Raw genomic sequence first — 15,669 nt, forward strand, 5'->3', positions numbered from 1 at the left:
TCTTTTTAATTTCACTGCAGAGACGAATGAAGCTGATAAACATGAAGCCATACAAGAGATTAAAAGGAGACTCTCCCGAAAGGTACTGTCATTTATACTTTATTTAGGCACGCCAATACTAGGCTTGCTAAATGTCTGCATCTCATTAGACATAAAATTCATGTAATGACTCGTGTTGATACAGTGCATTCGGAAAGTATTCAGGCCCCTTGATTTTTTTCCCCTCATTTTGTTACGTTACAACCTTATTCTAAAATGTATTAAATTATTATTTTTTTGCTCCTCATCAATCTACAAACAATAACCCATAATGACAAAGACAACAATGTTTGACATTTTTGCACATTAATAAATAAATAAAATAATAATAATGAAATATCACATTTACAAAAGTATTCAGACCCTTTACTCAGTACTTTTTTGAAGCACCTTTGGCAGTGATTACAGCCTCGAGTCTGCATGGGTATGACGCTACAAGCTTGGCACACCTGTATTTGGGGAGTTTCTCCCATTCTTCACTGCAGATCCTCTCAAGCTCTGTCAGGTTGGATGGGGAGTGGCGCTGCACAGCTATTTTCAGGTCTCTCCAGAGATGTTCGGGCTCTGGCTGAGCCACTCAAGGACATTCAGAGACTTGTCCCGAAGCCACTCCTGCGTTGTCTTGGCTGTGTGCTTAGGGTCGTTGTCCTGTTGGAAGGTGAACCTTGGCCCATGTCTGAGGTCCTGAGCGCTCTGGAGCAGGTTTTCATCAAGGGTCTCTCTGTACTTTGCTCTGTTAATCTTTCCATCTATCCTGACTAGTCTCCTAGTCCCTGCCGCTGAAAAACATCCCCACAGCATGATGCTGCCACCACCATGCTTCACCGTAGGGATGGTGCCAGGTCTCCTCCAGGCATGACACTTGGCATTCAGGCCAAAGAGTTCAATCTTGGTTTCATCAAACCAGAGAATCTTGTTTATCATGGTCTGAGAGTCTTTAGGTGACTTTTGGCAAACTCCAAGCGGGCAGTCATGCACTTTTTACTGTGGAGTGGCTTCCGCCTGGCCACACTACCATAAAGGCCTGATTGGTAGAGTGCTGCAGAGATGGTTGTCCTTCTGGAAGATTCTCTAATCTTCACAGAGGAACTCTGAAGCCATGTCAGAGTGACCATTGGGTTCAGAGTGACCCAAGGCTATTCTCCTCCGATTGCTCAGTTTGGCCGGGCGGCCAGCTCTAGGAAGAGTCTTGGTGGTGGCAAACTTCTTCCATTTACGAATTATGGACGCCATTGTGTTCTTGGGGACCCAATTGTTTTGGTACCCTTCCCCAGATCTGTGCTTCGACACAATCCTGTCTCGGAGCTCTACAGACAATTCCTTCGACCTCATGGCTTGGTTTTTGCTCTGACATGAACTGCCAACTGTGGGACCTTTTATACACAGTTGAAGTCGGAAGTTTACATGCACCTGAACCAAATACATTTAAACTCAGTTTTTCACAATTCCTGACATTTAATCCTAGTAAAAATTCCCTGTCTTAGGTCAGTTAGGATCACCACTTTATTTTAGGAATGTGACATGTCAGAATAATAGTAGAGAGAATGATTTATGTCAGCTTTTATTTATTTCATCACATTCCCAGTGGGTCAGAAGTTTACACACACTCAATTAGTATTTGGTAGCATTGCCTTTAACTTGAGTCAAACTTTTCAGGTAGCCTTCCACAAGCTTCCCACAATAAGTTGGGTGAATTTTGTCCCATTCCTCCTGACAGAGCTGGTGTAACTGAGTCAGGTTTGTAGGCCTTCTTGCTCGCACATGCTTTTTCAGTTCTGCTCACAAATTGTCTATAGGCTTTGTGATGGCCACTCCAATACCTTGACTTTGTTGTCCTTAAGCCATTTTGCCTTTGGAAGTATGCTTGGGGTCATTGTCCATTTGGAAGACCCATTTGCTACCAAGCTTTAACTTCCTGACTGATGTCTTGAGATGTTGCTTCAATATATCCACATAATTTTCCGTCCTCATGATGCCATCTATTTTGTAAAGTGCACCAGTCCCTCCTGCAGCAAAGCACCCCCACAACATGATGCTGCCACCCCTGTGCTTCACGGTTGAGATGGTGTTCTTCGGCTTGCAAGCCCCCCCCTTTTTCCTCCAAACATAACGATGGTAATTAAGGCCAAATAGTTATATTTTTGTTTCATCAGACAGGAGGACATTTTTCCGAAAAGTACCATCTTTGTCCCCATGTGCAGTTGCAAACCGTAGTCTGGCTTTTTTATGTCGGTTTTGGAGCAGTGGCTTCTTCCTTGCTGAGCGGCCTTTCAGGTTATGTCGATACAGGACTCTTTCACTGTGGATATAGATACTGTTGTACCTGTTTCCTCCAGCATCTTCACAAGGTCCGTTGCTGCTGTTCTGGGATTGATTTGCACTTTTCACACCAAAGTACGTTCATCTCTTGGAGACAGAACGCGTCTCCTTCCTGAGCTGTATGATGGCTGCGTGGTCCCATGGTGTTTATACTTGTGTACTGTTGTTTGTACAGATGAACGTGGTAACTTCAGGCGTTTGTAAATTGCTCCCAAAGATGAACCCGACTTGTGGAGGTCTTAGCTGATTTTTTTGATTTCCCCATGATGTCAAGCAGAGGCACTGAGTTTGAAGGTAGGCCTTGAAATACATCCACAAGTACACCTCCAATTCACTCAAATGATGCCAATTAGCCTATCAGAAGCTTCTCAAATGATGCCAATTAGCCTATCAGAAGCTTCTAAAGCCATGACATCATTTTCTTGAATTTACCAAGCTGTTTTAAAGGCACAGTCAACTTAGTGTATGTTACCTTCTGACCCACTGGAATTGTGATACAGTGAAATAATCTGTCTATAAACAATTGTTGGAAAAACTACTTGTCATACACAAAGTAGATGTCCTAACCGACTTGCCAAAACTATAGTTTGTTAACAAGAAATTTGTGGAGTGGTTGAAAAACGAGTTTTAATGACTCCAACCTAAGTGTATGGAAACTTCCAACTTCAACTGTTGACAGGTGTGTGCCTTTACAAATTATGTCCAATCAATTGAATTTACCCCATCTCAAGGATGATCAATAGAAACAGGATGTAGCTGAGCTCAATTTCGAGTCGCAGAGCAAAGGGTCTGAATATTTTTGTAAGTAAGGTATTTCTGTTTATTAGTTTTTATAAATGTGCAAACATTTCTAAAAACATGTTTTCACTTTGTCATTATAAGGTATTGTGTGTAGATTGGTGGGGGAATGATTTAATCAATTGTAGAACAATGCTGTAATGTAACAAAATGTGGAAAAAGTCAATGAGTCTGAGTACTTTCTGAATGCACTGTATATTTGATACACAGTTCCATCTGGTGGACACAGCTGGAACTGAAATAACTGGAACCAAACACATGTCAAACTCATGTAGACAGAATATATGGACTGAACTCAATATAATGAATTACCAAACAATGTCTTGATTTCTGAATTACCAAACACATTTCTAACTCATTTGTTCCTTGTCAGTTAGTTTACTTTTTTTTTTAACAAAAAATTGTACAAATGTGTAAAAATTGTAAAATTCAGCCATCGTATGACTCAGTTGCCACAGTGCATACTGTAGGGCATTCCAACTCCGTGTGAAAAGCAGGCCTCAAAGTGTAGCATCAGGCTTGAAATTCCCCAGATTGCTCGCCCCCAGTGGTGGTAGGGAGGGAAGAGGGGATTGGCCAGTGTTAGGCCAACGAGGCTTGACCTCAGCTATATTGAGAACCGGAGTCTAGTTCCAACACTGTGCTCCCGTATGGCACTGTTGAAGGAGTTCAACTTTTCCCATAACTCTCTACCCATCTTCTCCCGGGCCCCAAATGTTTTATCTACAAGTCCCAATTTACAGTTGTCAATCACTGGTTACTTGTGCGTGTGTGTAGCTGAGTGTGAGGCCCACAGTAGCAGAGCTGGTGGCTCGGCGGATTCTGCGCTTCAATGAGTATGTGGAGTGCACAGATGCTAAGGACTATGACCGCCGTGCAGACAAACCCTGGACCAGGCTCACTCCAGCTGACAAAGTGGGTCCCAGACTCCTACTGTATGATTTTATTGCAAGAGAACCTAAAATACATGACATTCATAATGTGATTAAATACTTGGAATAAGACAGGTTATAAAAAGGTGTAATTAAAAAACGTTTTGTTAGAATTGTATTCCTCATGCATACCACATACTGGCCAGCAACTGAACCATACAGTAAATACATTACTCACAAACAATAATAAAGATTTATCATTGTAAGCGGCAATATGTAACTTTTTGGGACACCTGACCAAATTCACATAGAACATCACTTTCAATGAGAATGGCATATCTATAACTCACATTTCTATGTGCACTATTTCTATGTTTCCCATTCTTAAGTTTTGATTTTGCACCTTTAACTTTCAGTTTTGTACACTAGCTTCAAACAGCTGAAAATATTTTGGGTTATTGAAAATATATTTCACAGTGGTTTAGATTGTACAATGATTCTCTACACTATGCATTTCTTGTTTTGTCACAAGCTGAAGTTAGGCAAATTATTCTAATTTTAGCAACCAGGAAATGGTGGAGCGATTTCTGCATATTGCATCTTTAATCTTCAGTTATATGAAACATGTTTACCTGTCTGAAAGTATTGAAGTTCTGACAGTTTTTTTTAAAGTTTTTTTTTGTAGTTCTTCTTTGTAAATTAAGACTTTGATCTTGAATGTTTATATTCCATCAGGCTGCTATCCGTAAAGAACTGAATGAGTTCAAAAGTAAAGAGATGGAAGTTCATGAAGAGAGCAAGCAATTCACCAGGTAATGACAACTTTGACCTTATTGACCCCCAGCCATTATACTACATTATGTTATGAGTCATACAAGATAATGAACTGCTGATTGATTTAGTCCTAGTATGCAGTGTACTATAATAGGTAGACTGCCGTTCTGAACCAACAGCATCTGTTTTCCCTGTGCCTTCTTGGCAGGTTCCATCGACCCTGAGGTGTCTATTTCTCCAATGGGGGTCCTGGTCAGCTGCCGGCCCTGCCTGAGGGCTCTTTCTTCCAGTTGCCCTGTGTCCCGCTGTGGGCTTCACCGAAGCCTGGAGCCTAGATGCCCCTAGGCACGGACACATGGACAATGTCCCCTGGGGCAAACTTGTCTCCAGCCTTAGAGATCAATGACATTGGGCCACACCTGGTTACACAGACCAGACTGAGCTTTAGTGTTGTGTGGAAAGATACAGAGAGAGAGAGAGAGAGAGACCAATATCCATCCAAAGAATGTGAATGGGCCGAGCCCATGCCCATTCACCGTCTTTGCACACCATGAAGAAACAAAACTGTTGCACTTTGTAACACAGCGCTGATTGAATTACCCACATACTGTACCTGTTGGCTTCCCCTAACGCCCCCTTACAAACTTTGACCAAGTCCCTGTGGAAGGGAAATGGTTTTGCAACTATGGCGATGTTGTAGGTTAGGCAAGTCCAGCCAAGGGTAACGGTAATCAAATCAATTCAGCTTAAACGGTGCAATTAAACGCTTACTTGCGAGCTTCCTCAACAGTGCAATGAAAAATATAAAAAATGAAACACATATTCATAAGCGTAAGGTAATGTAAGTGCATGGAAAGGAGTGTTGAAGGAAGAAGGGTCACTTTAACTGCCATGTGGTTTTGATGGTGGAAATAAAGGTGTTTTAGGTCTTGTTTTAAGGGGTGATTGTTCATGCTGATCTTAAAGTGGCTGGGACTACATGAATTGTGCCTAGAAACTAAGCATTATGTATCATTACTATATGTGTCATGCTTTTTGGAACTGTAAGTTACCATTATTGAGCATATCTTTATGGGGACAGAGCAGAGTGGACCCTTTTGATTGGTGTAGGCGATTCTTTGCAAATACCCCTCTATCTGCAAGTCATCCAGTGAGTTTCCAAATTTAGAACAAGTTCAGACAAAATTGGTCTGCTTTTGATTGGTTGAGCTGTTCGTAATGGATGGTCTGTGTAGTTTGAAAGGATGTGGTAAATGTTTGCATTTTACAGACCGAGATAAATCCATCAGGAGCTTTTTTCCTAATGATAAAATGTCCAAAATGTCTTTTGTAAAGCATTTCTTTGACATTTCTGTGATCAGGTACACCAATCCATCAGAATGTATATTAATTTCAGACTGCTAAGAGCAGGTGTAGAATATTGGAGGAGAACCACAGTATTCATGTCCATTTCTTTCTCATTCTATAGATTTTCTGTAAGAAAATGTATATCTGATGCATGATCACAACTTTACTGCCAATAACCTGATAGATTTTTACATTGATGTGATGAAGAGGACAATTTTCGTAGTTTATTTTTAAACCCACCCCAATCTCGATTGATGGCGCTATGTGCTGTTCATATGTGAGTACTGTATCTTTGAATTATGTCATGTACATAATAGTAATGTATATGCAGTTATTGTCACTCCCATATTTATCATGCATATAGGTCTATACGTGCATCATATGCCTCTAAATGTCTTTATTTTTCAGTTGTTGATCACATAACTAGACATTTCTGCGAAACATCAACGGTGTATGCTCAGGAGGAAGATGCCATAACCCTTCAGTATTAGCTACATAGACTGAACGTGACACCATGGCCACTGAATTGGTGTCACATGCTGACTTAGACATCCATTAGGATGTCATGTATATTGATGAAAATACACACTGAATGTCTCACCGTCATTGTGTATTGGTTTGTATGAGATTCCTTTTTTTCGTACTGCTTCTGTGATCATTGTGCACAATGGCTTTAAAGTGGCCAGGATCCAAATGTTTTCGAAGTGTGTTTGTGTTGAAAATCATCTGTGCAGTGGAAAGTAATGTGTCTGCCTGGCCTGAGCCCACCGTGCAGTCAACTGTGAAGCCATTGAGTGGGTCAATTAAAAGCTGAGCAGGAGGGGGTGCACTCGTTCTCAGTGGCATATTGTCTGTCTATCTGGTCCTTGGCCATTGATTCCAGTTGAGAAGGGATAGTCCAAAGCACCTCTGTGGATCTAGGCAGCATCAAGTGCCAAAAGTAAAAAGTTCAGTCTCTTAGAAGGGTCAAACTTACAGGCAGGACTGCACACTTGACCAAAGACCACACGTCTCTCAAGTAGTATTCTTTGTCATATTTTGAAGCAGTGTATCTCTGTGCTGGAAATATATGTAGCTAATACGTGTGTGGAAGATACTTTATGTGAATGTCTATTGGAGTGGAATGGGTTACTTTTGAGCCGTTTGTTTGACACCTGCTAAACTCACATTTTATGCAAACACACAGATGGTTTAAAAGTTGCTTAAGACATTTAACATTTTACTAGAAGTAAGACAGATACAGCATGTCAAATTGTATTACTTTCCATTGGGTTACATCAACACAACTCACATGGATGGGGTTTCAGTTTGTAGGTTAATGTAGGAGTTGCAGTCAAACCGACATTGCTTGTCAGTGGAGGCTGCTGAGGGGAGAACGGCTCATAATAATGGCAGGAACGGAGGGAATGGAATGGCATCAAACACCTAAAAACCATGTGTTTGATATACTTGATACCATTCCTGATTCCGCTCCCATCATTACCTTGTGGTGCCACCAACCTCCTACTTACATTTGTGCACATATTTGTGATATTGGCCATTGGTTTCACAGGCTCAGCAATATGACATGACATCGTCATACGGTATACAGCGAGGTGACTTCATGTTTACAGCCATGATCAATAACGGAGTGTGTGAGCTTGTTTTGCACAGCCGGGGGACACCGAACCATGTAACCAAAGGCAGAGTTTGCTGTTGCAATCAATTGCTGTAGAGTCGGGGGCGGCAAATGTGGGTCACTAACTAAAACACGACAGATAAGGACTAATTGTCAGACAGATCAAAAAAGCAAGACTTATTTCACAGACAGAACCATGACACTTCCATTTGTCTCTGATTCAAATGGCTATTAACGTTTGTTAATCTGAAGTGCTAACTCCGCCCACCCGGGCAACAGCCAAGGGACCGGGCCTTGCAAAACAAGCTCGCTCGATTTCAAATCTGCCAACATTGCTTCTATTGGCTGTTTCCAAATTGTGCCCTCCTTTGCGGCATGCCTACAATGGGAAGAGCCAATAGTAGTAATAATAATACATGGGACTTATATAGCTCTTTACAATTGTAGAAACTTAAACAATGCCAGACTAACAACAGGAAGAAACATGAAACAAAAAGAAGGGGGTAGGGCTTGAAGGTAGGAAAATAATGGGGCGGCTAAAGTAGATTGATCAGTTACTAGCCCTGTTTATACCTGGTGCTAACATGTGTCCTTTGTCCTAATCTTGTCTACATTATGATTGTGCCCGTATATTTAGACAGGTGTAGACAATTTAAAAGACTTATTGTGATCAGATCTTATAGGTGTAAACTGACATGATCAGCACAATATCTGGATGAAGGACACATGTAAGAACTAGGTATAAACAGGGCTAGTGATGAGTACATTTTGGGTATCTCCTCCTTTGAAAAAGAAGTGGCAGACTTGGCAGATTAGTTATTGACATCTTTAAGCATCAAGTTGCCTATTTATTAAAGGTAAAAAAATATATATATATAGAAAGTTGCCCCTTTGTGTGGGGCAACTACTGTATCTTGCCTATGCCGCTCTGTACCATCACTTATTCATATATCTTTATGTACATATTCTTTATCACCTTACACTTGTGTCTATAAGGTAGTAGTTTTGGAATTGTTAGCTAGATTACTTGTTGGTTATTACTGCATTGTCGGAACTAGAAGCACAAGCATTTCGCTACACTCGCATTAACATCTGCTAACCATGTGTATGTGACAAATAAAATTTGATTTGATTTGATGTCATACTGATGAGTAAGTATGCTGTAATCAATGGAGCAGTCTAGCCAGTAAGGGACAGAACATTCATATTGTACACCCTCACCTTGAAAGAGAAACTCTTTCTAATAACTCTCCCATCAAATATTTTTTGATCAAAACCACTTAATAGCCTTTATTGTCCGAGGCGCCACTTCCACATTGTACTCCCTCACCTTGAAATATTTAAACTCTTTTCTACTAAGTCTCCTATCAAATCTGTTTTGATCAAAACAGCGTAGCTGCTATCATCAGAGGCGCCAGGCCTGTAATAGAAGATTTAAACGATATTTACAGTGTTTTTCTCGCGTCTTGTTTACTCCCCTGCTCCTGAAATGTCCACCATTTGTTCAGGTAGAGATCAAGTGAAATGAAATACTTTTAAAAATGGTGTCCTGGCTTGATAATTTGATGTATTGTAAGAATTATTTCACAACTATAGAAAGTTTTAATTGACCTCCTAGACCTAGACTATGCATTGACCTTGACGTTGTTTAGTGTTTCGTGGTCATTTAACGCTCTTCTAATCATATGGAACACAGTGTAGCTACTATTATAACTCATAATTATATATCACAGACCTAGGGTTGCAAAATTCTGGTAACTTTCCAAAAATCTCAGGTTTTATAGAAATCCTGGTTGGAGTTTTCTGGATTTTCTGGTATACAGTCCACATACGTTGACTAATAGTTATACAAATGCAATGCGGCCCACTCTAATTGAAGTTGATGAAGCCAGGCTTTACATCCATGTTTCAATTCTCTCAAGGGTTAAAAATCCTTTAACCTGTCTCCTCCCCTTCATCTACACTGATTGAATTGGATTTAACAAGTTACATCAATAAGGGATTATAGCTTTCACCTGGTCAGTCTATGTCATGGAAAGAGCAGGTCTTCCTAATGTTTTGGACAATCAGTGTACACACCAACGTATGACAAATCCCTCAGGACTGAATCATTTCTGTGCTTTCCAATTGACCTTTTACTTTAGTGAACGACTGCAATGAAGTGAAATGAATCAAATGGAAAAATACATATTTTAAGGAGAAATTAAAATCAATCGATACAAATCCAACTTGAATATTAATAGATGTTGTTGGTAGCAATGTCATTTCAGACTAGGATAGCTGAACCTATTATAAGGGTTGTGATATACTGCTCTGAACAGGTTGCAAATGGCTTTCACGATAAATCAAGTATTGTTCCCCTACTAAATACCACTATACAAGTTTAAGTTACTGTATTGTGGCAGGTAAATGCTTTTTAAAGGTTGCTAAATGAACCACATGTCCTCTTTGTGCTCCTCGCAGACTGCATGTAACTTTAATTGGTCACAGACTGCTACCAAAGTACAGGATAAATTGATAACCCAATTTTTCACAGCTCATCTGCCATACCAGCCTGCCAGCTATCTGCAGAGGCTTCGGCGGCATGTGTGTAATGAAAGTGCCTCTGTGAACGGGTTAAGGGAAGCGGCACATCCTAGCTAAGGCTCTGACTAAATGATGACACGTTTGCTCAATCTGCCCTCAGTCTGTCTTGTAGATGTCATGCACCTGGAAAATGTGATTTCACTAGCAGGATGTTTTTCCCCATCTGGTACACTGCCTAGGTTTGTATTCCATCTTGATCTATAAATATTTCACAAAAGGCAGTGTTCAATCTGTTTTTCTCCCAGATGGATTCCTCTTTGTGAACCTGGGATTTATCCATTTGAATGTTTTCTATTACTTCCTAATGAGTTTAGAGAACAGAGAGATACAGTGAGATTAAAGTGCTTCTTGTGTCGCTCTGAATCCACGATGTGGCAGAGGTTGAAAAGCCTTAACGCATACGTTTTCTCAACAACAGGTCAATAATATCAAAGGCTGCACTGAAATCAAACAGTACAGCTCCCTACATCTTCTTATCAATTTATTTCAAGCAATCATCGGTCATGTATGTCATTGAGGAATATAAGCATGCTGAAAGTCTGTTAATTTATTGACAGAGAAATAGCATTGAATTTGTTCAAGAGGAAAAAAATGTCAACAGTTTGCTAAGAGCTGGTAGCATGCTGATAGGTCTGCTGTTAGAACCAGTAAAGGCCGCTTCATGGGTAGCGGAATGACTTTGGCTTCTCTCCAGCCCTGAGGACAAAGACTTTCCTCTAGGCTCAGATTAAAGATAATTACGACAGATAGGAGTGGCTATAGTGTCAGCTACCATCCACAGTAGCTTTCCATCTAAGTGATCAATACATCTTACATCTTGTTCCTGTAATGTTTGTAAACACCCTGGTAGGTTGATTATTAACCTTGTCACGCACTTGATTACAGGCAGGTTGATGAAAACCAGTCAATATTCAGGTCCCCAAAAAAGTAGACCTCTGGGTTTACATCACATACACTATCAAGCATTTCACACATATTATTTAGATACTGACTTATCACTTGGTGCCTATAGCAACACCCCAAAAGAAAAGGCTTTAGATGTGCCTAGTGAACCTGCAACCACAACACTTCAATAACACTTGACATAAGATATTCTTTAAGCATTATAGGGATATGGCTCTGAATATATACAGCCACACCTCCCCCATACAGATTCCCGTTTATTCTATACATTTTATAACCTTGTATTGCTACTGGTTTATCATCAAATGAAAAAAAAATGCTAATATATGAATGTTATCTGATGTTAGCAAATTATAGATTTCATTAATCTTATTTCTAAGGCTAAATATATTAATATGGACTATTTTCAGGCCTTTCCTGGGTAGCTTATCAGAGATAGACATGGAAAAGGGCAAACAAAGCAAGAAAAAAATATATACATTCAGCAGTCCATAACCAGTGTGTGTGTGTGTGTGTGTGTGTGTGTGTGTGTGTGTGTGTGTGTGTGTGTGTGTGTGTGTGTGTGTGTGCGTGCTGCGGGGTTGAACCAACGAACCCATAGGCTTGGTTCTCATCCCGTCCAGGCTTTTGGGAGGGAGGGTGGAAAATTTGCCTGTCATAGCGGATGTAAGCAATGTCCCAACTCGTTCACCCAATGTGGATGAAAATACCTTCACATTAAAGCTGACAGTCTACACTTTAACCTCATAGTCATTGTATCTTTTCCAAACCAAAGTGCTGGAGTACAGAGCCAAAACAACAAAACATGTCACGGTCCCAATAGTTTTGGAGCTCACTGTATCTAAAGAAATATGTGAAAGTAAATATCTGAGCAAATACTAACCACAGATGTAGTTTGAATGGTTAAATAAATGAATAAATTGCACAGAAGTTCATGACACAATGCATTCAATCCATTTAAACAGACAATTAATTGACAATGTCAACATTAGACCCAGCAGTATAATTACAGACAGCATGATGTTACATTTGTGACCTGGAGACAAGACACAGGCAAATCACTCAGGGTTATATCTGAGTCATCACTGTGAATTAGTGTAAATGAATGCTTCCATTCTGTGGGCGTTTAACTACAGATTAATATGTAGAAGAATACACATACATCTTTACTCAATTGAAAAGTATATTTCCTGTTACATCTATGAACATCCACTCTGTGCATCACTATGAGTCCAGGTCCACTACTCATAAATTAAATAAGGTTATATTAATATATTATTATTATTATACACTCCCCTCCATACATATTTGGACAGTGAAGATGTATTTTTATTTTTATTTGTATTTTATATAATATATATATATATATATATATATATATATATACAGTGGGGAGAACAAGTATTTGATACACTGCCGATTTTGCAGGTTTTTCCACTTACAAAGCATGTAGAGGGCTGTAATTTTTATCATAGGTACACTTCAACTATGAGCAAAAAATCCCCAAAATCACATTGTATGATTTTTAAGTAATTCATTTGCATTTTATTGCATGACATAAGTATTTGATCACCTACCAACCAGTAAGAATTCCAGCTCTCACAGACCTGTTAGTTTTTCTTTAAGAAGCCCTCCTGTTCTCCACTCATTACCTGTATTAACTGCACCTGTTTGAACTCGTTACCTGTATAAAAGACACCTGTCCACACACTCAATCAAACAGACTCCAACCTCTCCACAATGGCCAAGACCAGAGAGCTGTGTAAGGACATCAGGGATAAAATTGTAGACCTGCACAAGGCTGGAATGGGCTACAGGACAATAGGCAAGCAGCTTGGTGAGAAGGCAACAACTGTTGGTGCAATTATTAGAAAATGGAAGAAGGTCAAGATGACGGTCAATCACCCTCGGTCTGGGGCTCCATGCAAGATCTCACCTTGTGGGGCATCAATGATCATGAGGAAGGTGAGGGATCAGCCCAACTACACAGCAGGACCTGGTCAATGACCTGAAGAGAGCTGGGACCACAGTCTCAAAGAAAACCATTAGTAACACACTAATTCGTCATGGATTAAAGCACACGCAAGGTCCCCCTGCTCAAGCCAGCGCATGTCCAGGCCCATCCGAAGTTTGCCAATGACCATCTGGATGATCCAGAGGAGGAATGGGAGAAGGTCATGTGGTCTGATGAGACAAAAATAGAGCCTTTTGATCTAAACTCCACTCGCTGTGTTTGGAGGAAGAAGAAGGATGAGTACAACCCCAAGAACACCATCCCAACCGTGAAGCAAGGAGGTGGAAACATCATTCTTTGGGGATGCTTTTTTGCAAAGGGGACAGGACGACTGCACCGTATTGAGGGGAGGATGGATGAGGCCATGTATCGTGAGTTCTTGGCCAACAACCTCCTTCCCTCAGTAAGAGCATTGAAGAAGGGTCGTGGCTGGGTCTTCCAGCATGACAATGACCTGAAACACACAGCCAGGGCAACTAAGGAGTGGCTCCGTAAGAAGCATTTCAAGGTCCTGGAGTGGCCTAGCCAGTCTCCAGACCTGAACCCAATAGAAAATCTTTGGAGGGAGCTGAAAGTCGTCCGTATTGCCCAGCGACAGCCCCGAAACCTGAAGGATCTGGAGAAGGTCTGTATGGAGGAGTGGGCCAAAATCCCTGCTGCAGTGTGTGCAAACCTGGTCAAGAACTACAGGTAACGTATGATCTCTGCAATTGCAAACAAAGGTTTCTGTACCAAATATTAAGTTCTGCTTTTCTGATGTATCAAATACTTATGTCATGCAATAAAATGCAAATAAATTACTTAAAAATCATACAATGTGATTTTCTGGGTTTTTGTTTTAGATTCCGTCTCACAGTTGAAGTGTACCTATGATAAAATTACAGACCTCTACATGCTTTGTAAGTAGGAAAACTGCAAAATTGGCAGTGTATCAAATACTTGTTCTCCCCACTGTGTGTGTGTATATATATGTGTGTGGCTCTATGCAGTACTCCATTTTAGATTTGATAGATTTCATATTAGGCAACAGTACAGAATGTCAGCATTTATTTGAGGGTATTATGTTTTTTTGTATTTGTATTTAATTCTGGATCCCCATTAGCTGCCACAAGGCACCAGCTACTTTTCCTTGGGTCTATAAACAATTAATTACACTAAAACAATACATAACACAACACATTATTACACTACTATATTACTACTCTACCATAACATATCTACAATATAAAATCAATAATACAGCAAAATAACTTTTTTGTGTGTGTAGATTGCATGTGTTTGCAAAGCTGTGTGTGTGCATGTCTCTTCACAGTCTACGCTGTTCCATAACGTGTAGTTGTATCTTTTTTTAAATTTGATTTTACTGTTTGACTGAGTTACTTGATGTGGAATAGAGCTCCATCTAGTCATCATTTAGAAATGAAAGCACTTTATGTATCTAGTCCCACACTTTAAAGAACTTAAGTATTTGGACAAATTCACTTAGTGTATTAAAGTAGTCAAAAGTTTAGTCCCACATTCCTTGCACACAATGACTACAGGCTTGTAGGGTCACACAAGCTTGATATAGTCATTGTGTATAAGGAATATGGGACCAAATACAAAAAAATGTGTCAATACTTATGACTTCTTCAACTGGGGCGGACAAATAGATACATAAAGTGCTTTCATTTCTAAACGGTATTAAAATACCCTTAAAGCTGACATCCTGTACTGTCACCTCATATGAAACAGATCTCAAATCCAAAATACTGGAGTATAGAGCCACATTTTGAATTTTAGCATCACTGTCTAAATACATATGGGGGTGATGTATTTGCATTCCATTACTTGATATAGTACATTCGGAAAGTATTCAGACCCATTGACTTTTTCCACATTTGGTGACATTACAGCCTTATTCTAAAATGTTTTATAGTTTTTTCCCCCCTCATTAATCTACACACAATAACCCATAATGACAAAGATAAAACTGTTTAGGATTTTTGCAAAACAAATATTTAAAAAATTTACTGAAATATGACATTAACATAAATGTTCAGACCCTTTACTCAGTACTTTGTTGAAGCACCTTTGGCTGTGATTACAGCCTTGAGTTTGCTTTGGTAAACGCTACAGGCTTGGCACACCTGTATTTGGGGAGTTTCTCCCATTCCTTTCTGCAGATCCCCTCAAGCTCTGTTAGGTTGGAGGGGAGCATAGCAGCACAGCTATTTTCAGTTCCCTCCAGAGATGTCCAGGCTCTGGCTGGGCCACTCAAGCACATTCAGAGACTTGTCCCGAAGCCACTCCTGCGTTGTCTTGGCTATGTGCTTAGGGTTGTTGTCCTGTTGGAAGGTGTTTGAGGTCCTGAGCAGGTTTTAATCAATGATCTCTCTGAAATTTGCTCAAGCCTGACT

At 40.1% G+C, this 15,669-nt stretch overlaps 1 protein-coding gene across 3 annotated transcripts in view; it reads left to right on the forward strand.

Annotated features, from left to right (window-relative positions):
* Positions 1 to 6,984, forward strand: part of phactr2 (phosphatase and actin regulator 2) — a 45,740-nt gene extending 38,756 nt beyond the window's left edge. For all 3 annotated transcript variants that reach the window (XM_024388151.2, XM_042306188.1, XM_042306189.1), the window contains 4 exons: positions 21 to 82; positions 3,934 to 4,071; positions 4,764 to 4,840; positions 5,011 to 6,984. In XM_024388151.2, coding sequence (XP_024243919.1) covers positions 21 to 82; positions 3,934 to 4,071; positions 4,764 to 4,840; positions 5,011 to 5,026 — 293 coding nt within the window. In that variant the 3' untranslated portion in view covers positions 5,027 to 6,984. The remainder of the gene's footprint in view (positions 1 to 20; positions 83 to 3,933; positions 4,072 to 4,763; positions 4,841 to 5,010) is intronic.
* Positions 6,985 to 15,669: the final 8,685 nt, after the last annotated feature.

The sequence above is a fragment of the Oncorhynchus tshawytscha genome, linkage group LG25 (genome assembly GCF_018296145.1).
Source record: "Oncorhynchus tshawytscha isolate Ot180627B linkage group LG25, Otsh_v2.0, whole genome shotgun sequence".
In the NCBI taxonomy this organism is placed as follows: domain Eukaryota; kingdom Metazoa; phylum Chordata; class Actinopteri; order Salmoniformes; family Salmonidae; genus Oncorhynchus; species Oncorhynchus tshawytscha.